The sequence below is a fragment of the Phoenix dactylifera genome, chromosome 2 (genome assembly GCF_009389715.1).
Source record: "Phoenix dactylifera cultivar Barhee BC4 chromosome 2, palm_55x_up_171113_PBpolish2nd_filt_p, whole genome shotgun sequence".
Taxonomy (NCBI): Eukaryota; Viridiplantae; Streptophyta; class Magnoliopsida; order Arecales; family Arecaceae; genus Phoenix; species Phoenix dactylifera.
In genome coordinates, this window is record NC_052393.1 from 16111125 (window position 1) to 16131881 (window position 20757).

The 20757-nt window shown below is 41.3% G+C and overlaps 1 protein-coding gene across 1 annotated transcript; it reads left to right on the forward strand.

The window, feature by feature from the left end:
- Positions 1 to 17265: 17265 nt before the first annotated feature.
- LOC103720393 (B3 domain-containing protein Os02g0683500) lies at positions 17266 to 19154 on the forward strand. Its single transcript, XM_008810075.4, has one exon. The coding sequence runs from the start codon at positions 17723 to 17725 to the stop codon at positions 18737 to 18739; it is 1017 nt and encodes a 338-aa protein (XP_008808297.1). The 5' UTR covers positions 17266 to 17722; the 3' UTR covers positions 18740 to 19154.
- The last annotated feature ends 1603 nt before the right edge of the window (positions 19155 to 20757 follow it).

Sequence of the window (20757 nt, forward strand, 5' to 3'; positions counted from 1 at the left end):
TCTTCAAAGACTTTTGTTACCGATCATACTACCATTTTAAAGATGGATAAGGTTGAATGAGGTATGGCCAAGACTACAGTAGAGAAAAATTACGTTACAGTTACTCCTACTATAGAATCCTACTAGTAATCTAAGTCTAGGATAAAGTAAAAATAATTAAGATAAAACTGGATTGATTGATGTGTTGAAGATCTTCTTTTAGCATTACAATATGTTATTTATAAGTGACCCTTATTAACTATCTAAATACTTGTCCCTGCCACTAAGTGCTATATGGGCCACTATTACTAAGAGCGAAAGGCAGTGGTACCACTTTACTCATGTTCTAGATAGTGGTAAGATGAGTGCTACTAATCATTTCAGCCCCTTGTCCTTGTTAGTGTGTCTTATGACCCACTATTCCTTTGCATAGTAGGTAGTACCACCACTCTTCTTATTTCTTGAATAGTTTGACTGCTCCTTCTATATTATGGATATGACAACCACCATCCTCAAACTTTGCTTTACTAAAGCCTTCATCCTAGACCAATAGCTCTCATTCTTTTTGATCTACATCACAGTCACTTAGTCTATATCCTTGGTATTTTGGCCTATACCATTGTTTTGCACAACCCACTTGAAGGCCTACTGCTCGGTCTATTCTAAGGGGCCTCTTGACTTATTATTTGATCGATCTTTGGAACAACGCCACCGGGATGCAGGATAAATAGCATTCAATCTAAAAGACAAATGCATAACTAAGATAACTTCTAATGGGAGAAATATGGGGCACCTCAACCTTGAACGGTCTGACCTCGACCTAGGAGCGCGACTTTGGTCCTGACCGAGGAACCAATCGACTAAAGTGAGCAACTTCGCTTTCGACTGAGAAGCCTATTCGACACGTGCCGACAAGGACTGACAATCCTAATAACTGTCAGCCATGGCAGCCTGCAGTCGTGGTAACACTGCAGTCTACACCCAAATAGGCTGCACGCCGCCCATGCGAACTAACTCTACACCGCGACCGTATTACTGGCTAATACCTGGCCATCAGTGCACGCCACGTCAGCTCAAGTAATGACAAATCCGACTCCCCTATATAAAGGGGCAACCCGAAGGTCCTCAAGTATGCATACCATATTACTCACAGAGAACAAAACTCCGTTGAACTCTTTTCCTTCCATACTATTGACTCTCTATTCTGATTTAAGCATATGAGGGAGTCTCGTTGGAAGTTTTCTGGCAAGCGGGCTTCTTGTAGGCCACCAGCGGAGGAGACCAGCACTCAACGCCTCAACCAGCCTGCTCAGCTCAACTCTAGCCGACCTCAAGGTCGTCCGATCTGCGATTCGATCTCGATTCAGATTCAGTGTCAACAACTTCAATGGGAGTCAAATACTTAATTGTCTGTTCCAATCAACTATATCGTCTCAGAAATTGAAATGCCCTGTTTTAACAACTTGGAATGATCACCAAGATCTTCACTTATGAAATACGAATTTCAGTATTATTGAGGAGCTAAAAGATAATGCTGAAATCAAGTAGAAATTATAATCCGTATGGATGAAATGGTAGAGCACCTCAATCTTGAACGGACCGACCTCGACAGCCTCAACCTTGACCTAGGAGCGCGACTTTGGTCCTGACCGAGGAACCAATCGACCGAAGTGAGCAACTTCGCTTTCGACTGATCGAGAAGCCTATTCGACATGTGTCGATAAGGACTGACAATCATAATAACCGTCGGCCATGGCAGCCTGCAGTCGTGGTAACACTGCAGTCTACACCCGACTAGGCTGCATGCTACCCATGCGAACTGACTCTACGCTGCGGCTGTATTACTGGCCAATACCTGGCCATCAGTGCATGCCACGTCAGCTCAAGTAACGACAAATTCGACTCTCCTATATAAAGGAGCAACCCAAGGATCCTCAAGTATGCATACCTTATTACTCACAGAGAATAAAACTCTGTTAAACTCTTTTCCTTACATACTATTGCCTTTCTATTCTGACTTAAGCATCTGAGGGGGTCTCGTTGAAAGTTTTCTGGCAAGCGGACTTCTTATAGGCCACCAGCGGAGGAGACCGACACTCGACACCTCAACCAGCCTCTTCAGTTCGACTCTAGCCGACCTTAGGGTCGTCTGAGCTGCGATTCGTCCTCGATTCAGATTCAGTGTCAACAACTTCAATGGGAGTCAAATACGTAATTGTCTGTTCCCAGTCAACAATATCGTCTCAGAAATTGAAATGCCCTGTTTTAACAACTTGGAATGATCACCAAGATCTTCACTTATGAAATACGAATTTCAGTATTATTGAGGAGCTAAAAGATAATGCTGAAATCAAGTAGAAATCATAATCCATATGGATGAAATGGTAGAGCACCTCAATCTTGAACGGACCGACCTCGACAGCCTCAACCTTGACCTAGGAGCGCGACTTTGGTCCTGACCGAGGAACCAATCGACCGAAGTGAGCAACTTTGCTTTCGACTGAGAAGCCTATTCGACATGTGTCGATAAGGACTGACAATCCTAATAACCGTCAGCCATGGCAGCCTGCAGTCGTGGTAACACTGCAGTCTACACCCAACTAGGCTGCATGCTGCCCATGCGAACTGACTCTACGCTGTGGCTGTATTACTGGCCAATACCTGGCCATCAGTGCACGCCACGTCAGCTCAAGTAACGACAAATTCGACTCTCCTATATAAAGGAGCAACCCGAGGATCCTCAGGTATGCATACCTTATTACTCACAGAGAATAAAACTCTGTTAAACTCTCTTCCTTACATACTATTGCCTTTCTATTCTGACTTAAGCATCTGAGGGGGTCTCGTTGAAAGTTTTCTAGCAAGCGGACTTCTTATAGGCCACCAGCGGAGGAGACCGACACTCGACACCTCAACCAGCCTGTTCAGTTCGACTCTAGCCGACCTTAGGGTCGTCTGATCTGCGATTCATCCTCGATTCAGATTCAGTGTCAACAACTTCAATGGGAGTCAAATACGTAATTGTCTGTTCCCAATCAACAATATCATCTCAGAAATTGAAATGCCCTGTTTTAACAACTTGGAATGATCACCAAGATCTTCACTTATGAAATACGAATTTTAGTATTATTGAGGAGCTAAAAGATAATGATGAAATCAAGTAGAAATCATAATCCGTATGGATGAAATGGTGGAGCAGTAATTTCCTTACCATTAGGAGAGATTCTTAGACAAAAACAACTTCCTCATCTGATCTCCGGTCCGAGCGACTCCAGGTGCATTAGAAAACAAGCTCTTTCCATATATTGTAGATTGAATTAATTAAACATGTCTTATTTTTTAGATATCATACAAACAAATACTACTTAAAATAAGTTCCACATGCATCCCCCTTTCCCATATGGTCTTTTGCTTACAATGGGACTGTATCTTTATAGAACTGCCTCGAGTCAAGGTGCAGTACTCTATCAATTGAGAGCCTCATGCATGAAACACCAAGTTGGTAACTTAAGGGAGTGATTGGGATCAATCGAAGGTGTAGATAATGAACTTCTTGCTGTTTTGTCAGAGCTAATGAATCCACTGTTGACACAAATTAGCAAGCAATTAAAACATGAGAATCAGCTGAGGAATCAAGTGAAATTCTGAAACTCGATGCAATGTCTATTGGTTGCTAGAAGGACCCGGTTAGCAATCAATATTACTTTTCTAACTATTAAATGACAAAACCTTGGATCCTCGAGTATGACTGTGCAAAGAATGAGAGAAACCGAGGGAAGCCAGAAAGTTTGGTCCCATCAAACAGCAAACCTTCGACATTCACTAGTGGGCTACTGTTCTGAAGCCCCACCGGGCCCTGCTCACAGTCGTCAGAAGGCCCATGAACCAGAAAGGAAAAAAATGTATTCCAAACACAACTAAGTTCATTACTGGACCCGAGGACCGAGCCAAGCCCGTACCTCTGAAAAGTCCTCAACCTCCCTGCCGCCTTATTCTTCTTTAGTGTGCCAATAATTGTCTCCTCCTCCTCCTCCTCCTCCTCCCCTTCCGTACGTCCACACATCAAACAACCCGTTAAAATAACCATATGCCTCATCCTAAGTTCCACACACGCCATCCCCAGCGGCCACAGGTGCTTCCACAAGATCATCCATGCGTACATATATTAATCTAATAATACATGGATAGTAATAGCTGTCACGGAGCTGAGAGAGAGAGGAAAGAGGCATTTAAGCCGTAGTTTGGACTTTTAATAAGGGTGGGTTGGCCTTACTAAATGGGGACAGCTGGGCTGCTGCTGGTATAGTGATCTCTCCCGTACTTTTTTAGCTCATTGCAGCAGCAGCAGCAGCAGCAAAGGCATGCAGTTTGTTTGCGCCTTCTTCGGCTTCCACTACCTACCTAAGAGCTTACTTGCATCGAAGAACAAAGTAACTCTGAAACCACCCTCAGCAGTGAATCTTTTAATGGCCTCTCTCTCTCTCTCTCTGTGTGCAGAGAGTTTATTTCTTTCTCTCTCTCTCTCTCTCGCCCTCTCGAGCTGGCCATGAGGACAGAAAGCGACCCAACAGCGAAGGCTCAACGGTTTTCTCAGGGGGCGGAGCTGACCGGGCTGCCCGAATATTGGAAACGGGCAGGAATTATTTGGGGCTTCCCGCCCGCCAGCAGTGGCAACTCCCAGGCCCACACCCCATGCCTCTCCGATGGGCCTTGAATTGTTTATACGGATGGGTTTACCGAAAGTTGGTGGTGTATTATGATATGTGGCACGTAGTAATTAAGAAGAGAGCAGGCATTTCACATGTGCAGCTGGCTTTTTGTAGCTATGCGAGTGGAAATACACGGGAGGATTGGTTATAATAAACTGCTTGCTTCTAAAGGTCTTGCTTTCTTTCTAGCTAGCCAGTCCTGGAGGCCGACCCTTTTTATGTGGCTGCTGCACCGTGCGTTCGTTATCAGCTAAATATGGCATGCATGGGCTAAACGGGCAAGCTCGAAATTTGGGATTTCAGGCCTCTTTTTTCCTTCGGCATGGAATTAGGGGAATAAAAAAAGGAGAGGAAAGTTGCCATAATTGTATCATTTGTGTGTGTGTGTGTGTGTGTGTGTGTGTGTGTGTTTGTGTGTGTGTGTGTGAGATAGAGAGAGAGAGAGAGAGAGGATGGTGAAAACGGCGGAGGGGAGAAGTATGGGAGGAGGACTGAGGAGGGGGATCGATAGAGTCTTTGGGGACTTTTTTTTAGGGGGGTGAAGGGGGAGATGTGGTCCGAGGCCTACTAGCGTGCTATATTTAATGGGTGTAAAAGCTCGCAATAATGCTCATATATACACTAATGCTAATACACAAGACAAGGCCCTCCCATCTGAATAAATGATGACAGAGGGGAATATAGAGGGAGAGGAGTGATGGTAGGAGCAGCAGCCGCGGCGGTATAGGAGAGGTCCCCCCCCCCCCCCCCCCCCCCCCCATGAGCCAGCTTTTATCTTTAAGACCATCCCCCATCTGGTTCATAGGTGTCCACTTTAGAAGGCCTCTCTCTCGCTCGCTCGCTCGCTCGCTCGCTTAAAGTGGCTTGGCTAGGATTGTCCCCACATCCTACATGATCATTTTGCAGACATCCAGAAGAGAGTGAGAGGGAGAGAGAAAGAGAGATAGGTTGGTGGCCAGGCCCTCCTCCATAGGGGGGAGGCTGGGGACATTCCAAGTGGCACCACCCACATGGCAATCGCAGTTCATTGAGATTCCCAGGCCAACGGCGCGGGGCTCCCCAATTTCTACCAGGATAACATGGCCCCTTGCACCAACTACATGGGCTCCCAACTCCATATCTCCTGCCTCTAGCCACATAGCTGGAGATCAGAGGACCCACACCTTTAACAGAGGCATCCAAAATCTCGCCCAGCCCCATTTGGTGTGTAAGACTCACACCTTCTCTGGCCATGATTGGCGGTCCCCTCCGCTGCCGTCCGCACTCGGAGTACAGGCGACTCACACAGGATCAATCATCCCCAAGCAGCAGAAGCAGCTGCAGCAGCAGCAGCAGCAGCAGCAGCAGCAGCAGCAACGTGGGTGCAAGGCTAATCAAGGGTGTCTCTTTGATGAGGCGTGCCACTGTACGTACCATCTCTCCATCTCAGCTGTCACCTTCCTATAAGGGTCCCCTCCATAAGGGAAGGGCACGCATCACAGGGGACCCCTAGGGTGGTCTCATCGGACGGCCAAGGTTCGCTCAGGGCCTGTCGCAATCTATGCCAGTGGTGCAGCTCCTTGGCTTCCCATTTGCTGCATAGCGAAATTAGGCGATATGGGGCACTGCTGTGTTCTTATGAGCGCAGAGGCAATTGGAAAGGCCCAAGGATTGCAGGGTAGTAGGGAAGAGGGGAGAGTCTTCTTTTCTGGGTTCTGGGGATGGGAGATGGGAGATTATTTATTGAAGGGAGCCATACATTTAGGTGAGGGCGTGAGGCCCCTTTTGGGCTACATGGAAATGGAAAGCTCTTATTCTATTCTCTGCTGGAAAGTGGCTCTTTGTTTGCAGTTCCATGATAAAAGTCTGCTGCCTTCATTTAAGATCACTTCCTTTTTCCTGTTTGCCGTTTTAGCGCAACCCATCTTTGGCCATCTTTCCAACTATGCGCGCATAAATGCTTAAGCATCATGACTGTATGTCTCCTCGGGCCTACTCCTCCAGCTTTATCAAGCTCTGCAAACTGCCATCCTGTTTCCACTGATATCACCAGTAGACTTGGTGCTGTCGTTGCTGAGGCAGTTCATCATGAGCATATGACAACTTAAAAACACCATACCAAGTAAGTTAATACAATATTTATCATTCTCCAATGACGATCTCAACATTACCATCCTATATTTTTTAAATTCAATAAGGAACCATGCATGTACAGATCCTAGCTAGTATACAAGTAAATGCATTAATTGGGACAATATTAACCATCCTGCTAGTGATCCGCGATACTTTTTGTGGGGAAGTACTGATGACATCTTAAAAGTTAAACCTAATTATAAAAGAAGTGAGAGTGCCTTGTGAAGCACCTAACCTAGAGCTATCTCTTCCAACTTAGACACTCCGACACTTCTTATGGATGCAAATTATTCATCCAACAATACGGCTACAAACTAAAGCACATTTCCAATTGCCCCCATTTATTTCCTTCTCATTCAAAGAGTCTAACTACCTACTCCACAAATATGTACAAACAACATGCTTACAAGCATATATATGTATGTATATAAAAGAGGCCCTATTGATTTTTTCAATAAATAAAATAATTAGTGTTTTGACAATTTATTTGAGAAATTAGTGGTATAGTTCAGTGGTTCTCTTTTCTCATTTTAAGAAAAGAAAGGAAGAGAATGATGAAATAGATTTGCTCTCCATTTAATTCAAACTAGGAAAAATAGTTCCAAATGGGAAATAGTATAATATGTCTCCTAACATTAGTGATCCTCGCAGGACCTAATCTAGTTTGATCATAGCTGAAGAAACAACCATTTTTGTAAAAAAAAAAATGCTGCTATCTTAGCAATCTATAAAACCAAAGGATACGTAAGATCTCGCTCACGTTATTAAAGAACTTCCACAAAAGAACCATGATTATCAACTTAAAATTTAAATAACGAGCACAAAGAGAATAACTCCTCGTTCTAATAACCTAATTCAAGATTTTAAGTATTTCTGACATGTTGACATTAATTAAGAGGTATGATAAAGAGAACCATCATATCGTTATCATCTCGAAATTAACATAATCATATTTATGCTTGTTATAACTTCATTTTTCGGGTAAGATTTATGAGAAGCTTCTTAAAAGATTGATCCCTTTGTACCTATATCATACATATGTTGTTGATTTGCCTTTTATCTTGTTTTTCATAATTCTCGTTATGAATTAATTAAAATCTTTTTGGTATTTTAGTCAATTTTTTAGACATTCTCCTAATCTTGTACTCATATTTATTTACATTAACAACAATTCCTAACAAATTCTGTTCATCATATTTGCCTAAAGAAAAAGATGGTTGGCTTGACAATCATAAGTGATGGAAATTGGTTTTGAAAGTCCCGGTCCAATTGTCGGGATTGCGAATTAATTCACCTAGTAGCAAATTTTTGTAGGTTATATCAATTTTCATCATCAACAATTAAAACAGTGTTTCATCCTAGAAAGGGGCAACACATGCAAATCTTGTTGGCAGTTCATGGTTTGTATATTGAGGCTTGTTAAGAAAAAATTGAGTGACTTTCTTATTATAATAGGAATATCAAAACTTATTTAGGTTGCTGCTAGTTAGGTATTTGAAGTGCGCCATATAGCATGATTCAAGAAAATTTGTCACGCTTCACATGCCATTGTGCTAATAACGATAGAATGATTCAATCGATAAATTACATGACCATATTTTTGCTCTTACACCACTAATCCTAGTTATTTTTTTATTTATACATAAAAAATTGATTGTTAACATTCTACTCAGAAATACTAAACCTGTTATGTGCTATTGAATCATTTTTTGATAATTTAAGTTTTTGAGGTTTGATGATCAATTAATACGGTATTAAATTCAGATTTTCTAGAGGTGGGGAGTTCAAATCTTCTGCATGTCAAATATTTATTTAATAAACCCTCTTGATTTTTTTATTTAATTAAATTCAGATTTTCTAGAGGTGGGGAGTTCAAATCTTCTGCATGTCAAATATTTATTTAATAAACCCTCTTGATTTTTTTATTTAATTAAACTTAAGCACACATATGAAGTAACACATCATGCAAGAATTATAAAAATGCCATCAAATTATCCAATGACAGTAAAAAAGGACATTGTTTTGCCCAAGTTAGTAAGGAAAGAAGTCCGCCATTTTGACCAATTAGTCTCATTCGATCTTGTTTTGGAAAACAAATGTATTTAATTGATCTAGGTCCAAATTCAAGAAACATGGGCTAGACTAAGGAAGTATGCTAATTCTAGCCAAATTAAGCTAGCCTTAAAAAACTCATTTGTGATGAGTGCTTTATAGTATAGCATAATAATATGGTGAATGCTACGCACTCAATATGGCAACTCTTGACCCTTAAGTAGTACTAGATCTAGGCATGCTTAGTATAAAATTTGACAGCACCTTATAAGCCATCAAAATGAATTGATAATGGTCAGTGCATCGCCGGGTTGAATAAATAGTTGACGGTTATTATCCTATTGTTAGAAGAATTAATCAATAGTGCCCATGTCACCACCATAAGTTTTTTTTTCTAGAAATCTACTAGAAGGCCTCCAATATGGGCTCAAAAATCCATTCTATCTAAAATTATTAGATGGAGCACTTATCATTCTCTTAGAAGCTAAGCTTGAGTCGAAGATGTAGACCATACAAATTGATATTAGGCTGCTTACTATTAGAAGATATTTAGCAGTCAACAAATTACCATCCAAATCCTTCTGATGCAACCTTCTCACCACCAGACGGAAATTGTTCTAAAAACTCTCTTTAGTTAAGTTTTCTTAGTTAAGATGACATAGAAATTTAGTTTCTGATCTATGGATGAGTTCTAAGAGACCCTCGTGAGTTTTCTTTGATGCAAGGGTCTTGAAACCTATAAATACCTCTATCCGATGTACTCTTATCAAGCATTGAAGTATTAATAAAAAATTTTCAAAAAGATTCTTCTCAAATTCTTGAGCGGTGAGAAGCTACTTGAGCTCTTGTCATATGTGGCTATGGTTTGAAAGGAGGCTTTGTGAGAGGTTGGAATTCTTTTGGCGGGATCCTATGAAGATCGGTGGTGCGAGATTGAAAGTCCAACATGAAGAAGAGGTACAAAGCTTTCTAGTTATTCTCTGCTTAGATCTAATTTTTAGTACTTTAGCCTTGTGTACTTGCTTTAACTTCAAGTTATTACGTTTTTTTTTTTAATTTATTTTTCTGCCTCTAATTTAAGTTTCTGCTATGCTATGTGCTCTAATCTTGTGTGAGGTAGCAGATACTATGGTGTCCTATCTTGTGTGAGGTAGCGGATACTATGCTGTCCTTTTCTGCATCATATGATGGTGGGAGTTCTCTATTAAATTCCATCATTATCTTTTTTTATTTTAAAATTTTTGTTACAATCTAGTTTTATTTATATTATCTTTCATTGAAGAAAGAAAAGGATAGGACTCTGTAATCAGAACCTTAATTATCTATACAGTCACTTCATTGGTTTGTACAATTGATTAGATGGCTAGTCATTATCTAGCACTAAATTTTAACTAATTTACATGTCCTTTGTAGCGTGGTGACAGCTAATACTTTCAAGAAATATAAGAAAATTTTTCTTTATTCAAGAGTAGCAACAAGCTACAATTTGATTGACTTCTCCATTTCGTCCGAACAATGTACTAACCTTGAATTATAATGTTTTTGTCAATTTGTTTCTCATAAATAGAGAAACTAAGGATCTCTCTAAATATGAAGTTTAAAATCTTTTGAAATTTAATCTACTAGAACACCACAAAAAGGATAATTAAAATCTAAATAGAAAGAACAAAAATTTTATTTCAATTTATATCAAGTATCGAACCATCCATCTAGTCATTCAACCACCTAAATTATCCTTTGAGAAATGTTTTAGTAACACAAAAAAAAATCATAAGAAATTACTCATTTAATGCAGAAGTCCAATCTTACTAGTATTTGACATAATGCAGGCTATCAAAAAAAGATGCAATAAGAAAGTCGCATGTTAAGTGGTGTTACATTTTTTATAAGATTTCTGCACCACGCTATGATTTTTATTTTCTTCGGTCAAATTGATTATGTTTCTACAAAATATAATGCCGATTAAAGTTCTAATCAATTGAATAAACCGAATGTTCAATCAGAAAAGCTTGACATGCTCGCATATTTGTGCCAGTAAATGTGTACGATTTGAGCATGCGTTATTAGGTCAAAGCTTAGACCTACTCCTATATGTGCTCTTTCAAGCTGTGTCTTGAGAAAGCCATCCAAGGGGGATGAATGGATGGGCACTCCTCCATGTATCTAAAAGATATAAATCCGAGATAAGTGTTATCGGTGCTGCCACAAATCCTACTCCTTTGACGACACATTCTCCACAGAAGGCTAGAAATTTAAAATTAAAGCAATAGACCGGAGAGCAAATTGAGAAGAATCTCTGCTTAGTGCTTACAAATCCCTCACACCTACTGTCCCTATAAAAAGTTTTAAGTTGCTCGAACACACTTTCTAGGCGCTGCTTGTGCTTTTAGGTTAATTTGGAACAAGTTGTTCAGGCTCCTATACATCGGGAATGGCATTTTGCAAGGGCCAAGCAGAAAAATTGCCCCCAATATCACACCAATCCTTCCTTATACTAATCCCACTAGAGTCCAAAACAATGGCGGCTGATCAGTGCTCCATCTAAAAATTATTGCTTTCGAAGAGAAAAGCTCAAAAAGAAATACGAAGACAAGGACGTTGAGGTTCTCTATAATATAAATAAATCGACACAATGCTTTATTTTTTAAACTAGCTGGGGAACAAGTAGCGCCACTGCGGCCTTCATGGGAGTGCGGGGCGCTGGTTGCGATCCCCGAGGGCCGAAGGCAAGCCTCCTCCCCCTCCGATTATGGAGTTAAGAAATTTGCCTGTTATTCCCCTTAAACTAATCCTCCGTCTTCCGGCCCTTTGATTTCTCCCATAAACCAACGTCAGACCGGATTGGGCCACTGACGTCGGTGGTCCGGGATTTTGTTCCTCAGCAACCGTTAAAGTTCGGCAGAGACAAAACTATGATCCGATTACATGAACCTCTTAGATTTTTTATCTAGGAAAATAGATGCGTGGGCCCCCCTCGTGTGCTTCATGTAAGAAGCAATGGCAGATGGCACACGATAAGAGGTTAAGGACAAAGGAGGGTGCCCGGAGTGACGTGGCCAACTCTGAGCTTCATGTTTCCATGGCACTTATCCTGGTTTAGACTTTGGAAAAATCATTGTAACCTACGGTACTGGTAACTGTAGACCGAAGGGGGTAAATTGCATAAAAGCCCCAACCAAGAGTGGGTGCTTGTGTGGGGGCCTCAAGGTTGGCGCAAGTTTATGTCTTACGTTATATGCACCATGAGACGGTGCACCATACCAATCACCTCATTTCATTTCGGTAGATCTCTTTCATCTCGATGCAAAGTATTATTTCTCCGTGTGGGTGGTAGGTGGTACGGATCGAGATTAATTTCCTATCACTTGCTTATTAGTTCGTTGAAACCCGAATGGCAAAGGGTTAGCTGTTAATTTCCTTGGTTTTGGACCATAGCATGAGGATGCTGACAATAAGGAGCACATCTCCTAAGAGCAAGTTGGTACAGCTCATTTAAGGCACAAGGTAACGTGGTTTTAACGAAGCCAATACTTGTTAAACTATTGACTGTTGGACGTTGTAGAAATGGAAGATATGAGGTGAGTGGCTCAATTGGTTTTACATTGGCTATCATGCATCTTAGGGGACGCTAATGTGCTTCTCATGTGAACGTGCAGGAGATAATTTTGCCCCGAGGATGGGTCAACTCAGGGTCATCTAATGCGCAGCATTATTTGGTTGGCAAGGACCGGTTCTTTAAAACGATACAAAACTCATTTAATGATTAGCAGTGTGCATTGAAGATTTCTGCAATGTCATTTTATTGTAGGGTCCAAGGATGCAACATTTGACCATTGATCGAAACGATACAACTCGTGGAGTTGTGTGGTATAAAATATTATCAGTTAAAACTCGCTAGCTAGTATTAGAGTCGAAATAATCTCATTTGAAATATCAATTAATTGGGAAACAAATATAACCTTTAGAAGGTGTGCTACGAGCCATGCTGTAGAATAAGTTACAAGTTCATATATACAATGACAATAACAAATTAACATATGAAGCCTGATTTCCCACACGTTTGTGACAATGAGCATAACTTGCATAAATAATCTTTAACACATTGGAAATTGGTGCACGACCCACCAGTTGCTTAACTCATCAGGTGCTGAAAATCTCATAAACCCGTCGATTTGCAACACAAGTTACAAGGCTTCAGGCTAGCAGTGCCCAATTTTTAAGGCATCAAAGTTGTGATACGTTTAGAGCTTGTCCCAAAATTAACTTAAACATGAATATCATGGCAAACACACCCAGTTAAACAGCTTGGCTTCAACAAAATATTCAAGGTTGACACCTGGAAAGGATGTGGTTAGTACACATCACAGGGCCCACAAATAGGATCTAGTTGGCTCTCTACGTCAGCACCCGACTATCACTGCTGGCTTTCTCGCATATGTGAGCTAGCTTACATCTACCACTCTAAAGCCTAGGAAGGAGCAAGGGACGAGCTACTTGCTAGTGCATAAGGAACAGACTGATATAGAAAGAAAAAAAATCTATTTCAAGACTAGATGGTATTAATTTGTATACTAAATGCACCTGCTAGAAGCCTAGAACAGGCGAATTGGCTTATAAGGCTCAACTTGAAGTCTAGCACCAATTGTCATACAGATCAACCAAGTGGTGCAGGGCAGCAAACACCGAAGCTGAAGACAAAATAAAAGAGGAAGATACAGCCATCCACAGGCTGGTTTGACAGTTGGAGTTTTGAAAATTAAGGCCAACAAATAGATCGCGTGCGAATCTTGCAGAGAATCTTAAAGGTATAGCCTCGAATAAGGTACTTGTATATGTAAAGAGTATTGCTTCGCATACGCTGAGTATATCTTGAATCAGTACCGAACCGGATTTGTATGCGCCATGCATAAGGTAGGTGGCTCACACAGAATTTTGTTATTCATGTTACCTTTGGCAACTCGTAAAAAAACAGGTTGAGGCCTGCCAAAGGGCTATGAGGTACACGAAGCATTTTTCACATGTACAAGACATGGTTGTGTGACAATAAATTTAATACTTTTGTAAATTGCACTTCTTTGACGATGGTGCAACTTAAGTTGGTAAAGTTACTAGTTGTTGGATATAGGTAACCTAGGTTGAAATCCAACTCATCATCTCAATTTCAACAAAGCTTCCTTCTATCCTGGCTCTGCAAAACATAATTTGATTTTCTTTAATTTCTAGATTAATAAGTGAACAAGTTGATGGGTCTCCTCCATATATTTGTGGTTTGTAATGTAGTGATAAGCAACTACAAGAAAGAATGTTTTTATTTTAATTGAGTTGCATCAATCGTAAACCACAATAGAGATAATGTCTCCTCCAAATTCCTCTAACCCAGAAAGCATGTGGAAAACCTATTTTTCATTTCCAGCAAATCCTAGTGAGATTAGCCCCAAATTATTATTTGGGTTTCTTGGTTAGTCCATAGTCATATTTGTTGACAAATGCCTAGATCTAGTGACGACCCTCATAATGCAATAACCTTAGATCATTACATCTCAAAATACCCCATTTTAGAACTCATCCCAAAGCTCTACTGGATGACATATATGAAAGACTCAAAATTACAAACTTGACTTGCTCGTGCATGACTTGGTTCAAATGTTTAACAAGGCTTAGCCTTTCTAGATATGCACGACTGAATAAAAAGCACTCAAAAGCTTGCTCAAGTACCAATTCAATGGTCTTAACCTTTACTGCAATATCAAATTGTTTCTCACTTTTTTCATCATTTTGATAAAAACAATGGTAATGCCACATGTCGAATTTGTAGGCGGAATATCTAGCTAGTTCTTGCATTAAGAATTGGGGTGCCCAAATCCCATTTTACTTTATGAAGAACTCCTTCAACTACTTTTTGGATGGGGCAAATTGCATTGCTTGCTAGTTTATACTTTGAACTTTAACTTTCCTTTATTATTTTATCGATTTTGGATTTAGAGTGCATTCTAGCTATAATATAATATCTTTTGGTATCATCGTTACTTGAAGAAACATACAAAAGTGTATCAAAAAGAAAAGTTGTATCAAAAAAAGAAACATACAAAAGTGAGTCAAACTATTACATCCTTCATCATCATTAGGGTATTCTCTTCAAAATCATGATCAATGATAGCGGTTCATGCATCCTATCTTATGTAATGAAGTTGGAGAAGAAGGGATATCTCTAGCTCCTTAAATAAATCTATTGGATTATGACAACTTGAACAATAATTTTTTGCTAGAAAAAAAGAAAATCAATTCATGTTGCCTTGATGAAAGAAGTATCTTTTGAAGAAGAATAAGTTCTATACGAACATGAGGATCATCCCTACATTATAACAAAGTAAATGTTGACATTCTAAAGTTCTCATGTACTTTAATACTACTAACCTTCCTTTTATGCTAAATATAGTACATTGACCAGTACCGCTCTATGTTTATTTTCAAACAAAAAAAAAATAAATAAAAGAAAAAACCAATACCAATCTGTGCTGTATAACTAAGGTGGAGGAGTTCTCTGGTTGAGCTAGATTATTTTGACATAAGAATAATGTAAAGAATACCTTAAATAAGGCCAAGTAATATTAAAAGCTTGAAAATGAGAGAATGAAGGAAATGTTAGACTCTACAATTTCAAAAATAACATAGGAAAACAATCCATTTGATACTTGAGCTTTCTTTAATCAACACCAACTTTACAATTCTAATGGCAACAAGGATCTTCAATCATAATCATTACCGACTAAAATCTATAGATAGAGATGGCATTTCATCGGTTGTTTCATCATGTTTTCCCAATATACATTAGTTGTTATGGCCTCTTTGGAAGCTTGCAAGTGTCAAGTGCATGCGATGACTTTTTCTTAGGTGATGTTCGAGCTAATTTTCTACTAAAATTCTAGTATTTGCACTCATTTTATCTTTGATATTCAAGTCTTGGTTTTACCTACTGAAATATTTAAGCCAATTTTCTACTAAAAGGGTTCAATCACAAACACACCCAGATTGACTCAGAACTAACCCTAAATGACCCATACTATCGTAAACTACTTACACATATCTTGAAGAGATCATTGTGTGATCCAACGCTGGATTCGCTCAAAGGAAGATGAATCTTTCTTTCGTGCGAAAGATACAACCCGTGTCCTTTAGAGACATGCAATACCCAAACATACAACCCCTGTCCTTTAGAGATATATTTGATCCATAGAAGGCTTAATTCAGCAAATTTAGATGTCCAATGAGGAGATGGCACCCTTGTTGAAGACGATAGTAGTTAAACAGCTGCATTTCCCCGGAAAAAAGCAAAGGCGACACACATCGAATAGAATTTCAAATATAACCCACAACACCCTGACAAACGACAGCATTGGGTTGCAAATACCGGCACATATTCCACACCTCAATTGAAACTCCAATCTTCAAATAACAAAAACAAATTAAGTAATGCTCGCAACCACCGAATGCCTTGTTTTATTATTATTTCCTGCACGATCTCTTGGATGAGGCCTATCATCTGACCTTGTCCAAGTTATCTGATGGAAAAGCCCCAACAACTCATCATGGACAAAAAGGTGAGAATGCTCTGCCGTCCAAACCAAGTGGGCAAGGGAGAAGGGCTAGGCCCAGTGGGGGGGGTGAGTACACCGGACGGGGATGCTGATCTCCTTCTCCATCAATGATAATAATATTAAACTCTGCATTTGGTGTTGTGGCCATCTCAAAATCACATGTTTCGATTGCATCACATCTTTACAAAATCGCATGTTGCTCTTCCTCCACCTCGAGGAATCTTTTCTTCCACCATGGGTCCAGGCGGAGAGGGAGAGCTAAAGATTTTTTAAATTAAAAAAGAAAAAAAGTGGTCAGGTGGGTGGGAAAAATACTCCCCGCCCTCTCATTCTCCCTTTAGTTTACACTCCTTAGCTAACGTTAGTACAAATTAACCTCTCCCCTTCTCCAAAAGTCAAAGCACCCGGAAACAAACCTGGCTTCTCCCTCGAGTAGCACCATTCGGACTGCTTCCCATCAGCTTTTGTATATACACTGCTCTTCTCTTTCTCTTTGTATACATAAAGAAAAAGAAAAAAAAAACCAGCATAATATACTAGTTGGGATATTATTATTATATAATTTTGTTTGTGTAAAGCTCTTTATAATAGTATAAGTGTGCGTAATGTTATTCTTTTAATTTTCCGACACACAATGCCAAATCAGCGTTAAGCTCATGTTCTCTAGAACAACTGGCTTTTTTGGGGCTTATCACGAGCCATATATAAATCCCCAAACGATGAAAAGGACAAGCTCACATGAGCCCAACCAGATAATTCATGGGTCCCCCTCTCCTCTCTCTCTCTCTCTCCCTCCCTCCCCCTCTTCTTTATAAAGCTACAATACTATCCGACCTTTCCTCTCTCTCTCTCTCTCTCTCTCTTTCTCTCTCTCCAACCGTGCTTCTCTCCATCTTCCTATTTCGTTTGTTACCCCCCACTCCACCCCTCTTCGGGGAACCTTCTAGGGCAGTCGGTTTGCAGCGCCAGAAAACCACCCGCATCCCATCTATCGCCCCAAGGGGTCAATGGAAGCCGGCCTAATCTCCGGGCCTCACTGATTTGTAGTCAAATCTAAAGGCACCGACCCTCCTTTGACTCTTTCTTCCTTGGCTTCTCATCAGATCTCACTCGCAGGAGGAATCATCAACCACAGTAGAGAGAAGGAAAGAAAAGGATACAGCAAGAAAGACAAGAAAGAGAGAGATCTATTATACCACAGGTGAGTACTGGTAGTAGCAGTAGCAGCTTTATTTTTGGTTCCTCAAGTGTTTCAGACCTCAAAGTCAAGATAAGATGGAGTTCACACATGGAAGAGGGGATGGGTTTTACAGTAAGGATGATGATGACTCCAAGCACCCTCCTTTTGTTCCTTCATCCTCTTCTTCTTCCTCCCCTTCCTCTTCCTGCACCGCCTCCCGATGGACCGACGTAGCATCCGGGAGCGGCGGCGGCGGCGGCGATGCTCCTAATGTAGAGAAGGAGCACATGTTTGACAAGGTGGTGACGCCGAGCGACGTCGGCAAGCTCAACCGGCTGGTGATCCCGAAGCAGCACGCCGAGAGGTACTTCCCTCTCGATGCGTCGGCCAACGAGAAGGGGCTGCTGCTGTGCTTCGAGGACCGCACCGGGAAGTCATGGCGGTTCCGCTACTCCTACTGGAACAGCAGCCAGAGCTACGTGATGACCAAGGGGTGGAGCCGCTTTGTCAAAGAGAAGAGGCTTGATGCCGGGGATACCGTCTCGTTCTGCCGAGGCGTCGGCGAAGCCGGCCGCGACCGCCTCTTCATCGACTGGAGGCGGCGGCCTGAGGCCCACGACCCGCCGCGCCTTCCCCTCCCGCTCCCCCTCCCCGTCCCCCTGTCGGGTGTCTCGCTGGCCCGGTCGGTGGGCCCGTGGAGCAGCCGGCTCCTCATCCCCCCAGCTGGCACGGTCCACGACTACGGCCGCCAGGTGTACGGGTACAATGCCGCGAGCCCCGGCAGCGGGCAGTTCCTTTTCTTTCGATCGTCAGCGGCGGGGCCGCCGCAGCTTGGGGTGCAACCCGGCGGCGGGGATCGAGCGGTGGCCGGCGTGCCGATGGTTCTCGATTCGGTGCCGCTCGTCCATGCCCAGGCGACGCCCAAGCGGGTGAGGCTGTTCGGGGTGGACCTCAACTGTCCTCAATCGGACGGCGGTGCCGACAGCGGCAGTGGTCCATCTCTAAGCATGCGCCAGATGCGACCCCGGTCAACGCTCCCTCTCCTCGAACGGTCGCAGGGCGGCCCCGATTCTTCGAGGGCCACCTCCTCGCCGGGCAAGGAGCAGCAGTAACCACTGGGTCCTGACATCTGAGACTCCAAAGCAGGAGAATGCGAAGGGAGGACATCATCATACCCCTCATGAGCTCGATCTATCCCTGGAATTGGGATGGATACTGAACTGAATGAGAGGAAGGTTCAAAGATTCTTTCCTTTTTTGCGCTTACTTGGCTGGTTGGAGCATCAAACAGCATTGGGCTACTTGGCACGAGTGGGCGTGGCAAGAAGGGAAGGATGTATCCAAACCAATCTTCTTTTCCTTTTCCTTCTTTTAAATTCCCTATTCCAACTGTAAATATATTATATAGGTACAGATCCCCCTCACGCCCTACATATGATAAACGTCTTCCATCCGTGGAACCCACATTAGTTTGGGGATTTGCTCTTGTTTGGTTGCATGCATTGATATAAGCTCTCATGCTTTGCTAGCTATTATCGCCTTCAGATTGCTCAGTGTTATGTTAGGTTGTTTCAGCTACATCCACCTCGCATAGCTCCAAAGCACTGGACATGCCTTAAAAATGGAGGACAGACAGTTATGGAGCCAAAGAGGTCAGATCTCAATCCCTCTCCATCCATTCCCTATCTCTTGTGCATCGGGATTTTATCTTTGCCTGCTGTGCCAGCACCTCGTATGCTGTCATTCATACATGATGGGTTATGATAGGAGTAATATGTGCAGAATTCTCTTTTCTGTTTTTCGAAAAAAGAAATTATACTCTTTTAGGTGGTCAAGCTCTAGTAACGAATTCCAATTCATGAAAGAAGAGTACAGCTACTGCTGTAAAGATTGGGACGCCCTGCTTAATGTGTCGTAAGAATTGTAAGGATGTGTGTTGAATACCATCAAAGAGCTCTTTAAGGTGGCAGAGAGTAAAGAAGATTGGTGCCAAGATGCTCATGTACTTCATTTAAGAAACTTGAAGGTCAAAACTGGCTAAGCTTTTAGCTTGCATGTAGTAATCTAGCTGTACTGAGGCATATGTGGCACGAGCTAAGCTGCTGGGTGCACTTGCAGCAGGCTCAGTGAGAGGTACCAGGCCATAATAGGGAATGAGCGACATAGAATTTTCGATGCAAGGTTCAGTTGGTTTTCTCATGTACTTATAACACATACGAAGAAACCAAACAAAAGAAAATCGATCAATAAATAAAACATATAGAGAATAGCACAAGAAAAGTCGGTGCTTATATGATTACGGCATTGTTTTTTTGTGATAGAATATAATTCGAATGAAAAAAGTCATTCTTCATGACTGCCCGTGTTATAGACAGGTAGGGACCTAGCCAAACCCCCGATCCCCTCTTTTATGGCTTTGTCCTGAAAAAAAAAAGGGGGGGAAAAGGAAAAGATTACCCTTTATTTTTATTAGTCATTTTTTTTTCTCTTTTCTCTTATTTAGTTTGGTTTTGAATACTGAATCTTCCTTGTTCTTTTTTCATTTTATCTTCAGGCATGTTAGGTGAGCTTAAACTGCTGTTATTACAACATAATATTGTTTGCAACAAAATCCAAAATGCGACATATATAAATGTTTTAGACTCGGTTCTTTTAAATTCTCCTTATCCCTTTTCGTATTGATAGGTTTCATTGCCTTTTTTTTGTGCCCATTTCTTGATAATCTACAAATTTGAACACCATTAATTCAGAATAATTCCCTTAAAAGTTTAGTATTCCTTCTGGGGGAAAAAAAATCTGCACATCATCTGAGTTGGATGGCTTAGATGTCTCAAGAAACTAAGTCCATATCTGCCATGTCTTCAATCTCTAGTGCTAAGTCATACTCCAATGTAGTTAACTCAACTAAGCCTTAATCTCAAACTAGTTGGAGTCGGGTACTAAGTCATACTCCAATGTGCAAGATAATTTTGTGCAAATAACATCTGGTACATCTTGTGATAAGAGAGTAAAGACACTGATAGAATTTGTTATCTTTGAACAAAACAGTGGGTGGAACTGATGGAATTACAACTAGAAGGAGAAAAGATTTTTTAGGCATTTAATTATGAAAACTGAATATAAGAAGGGTG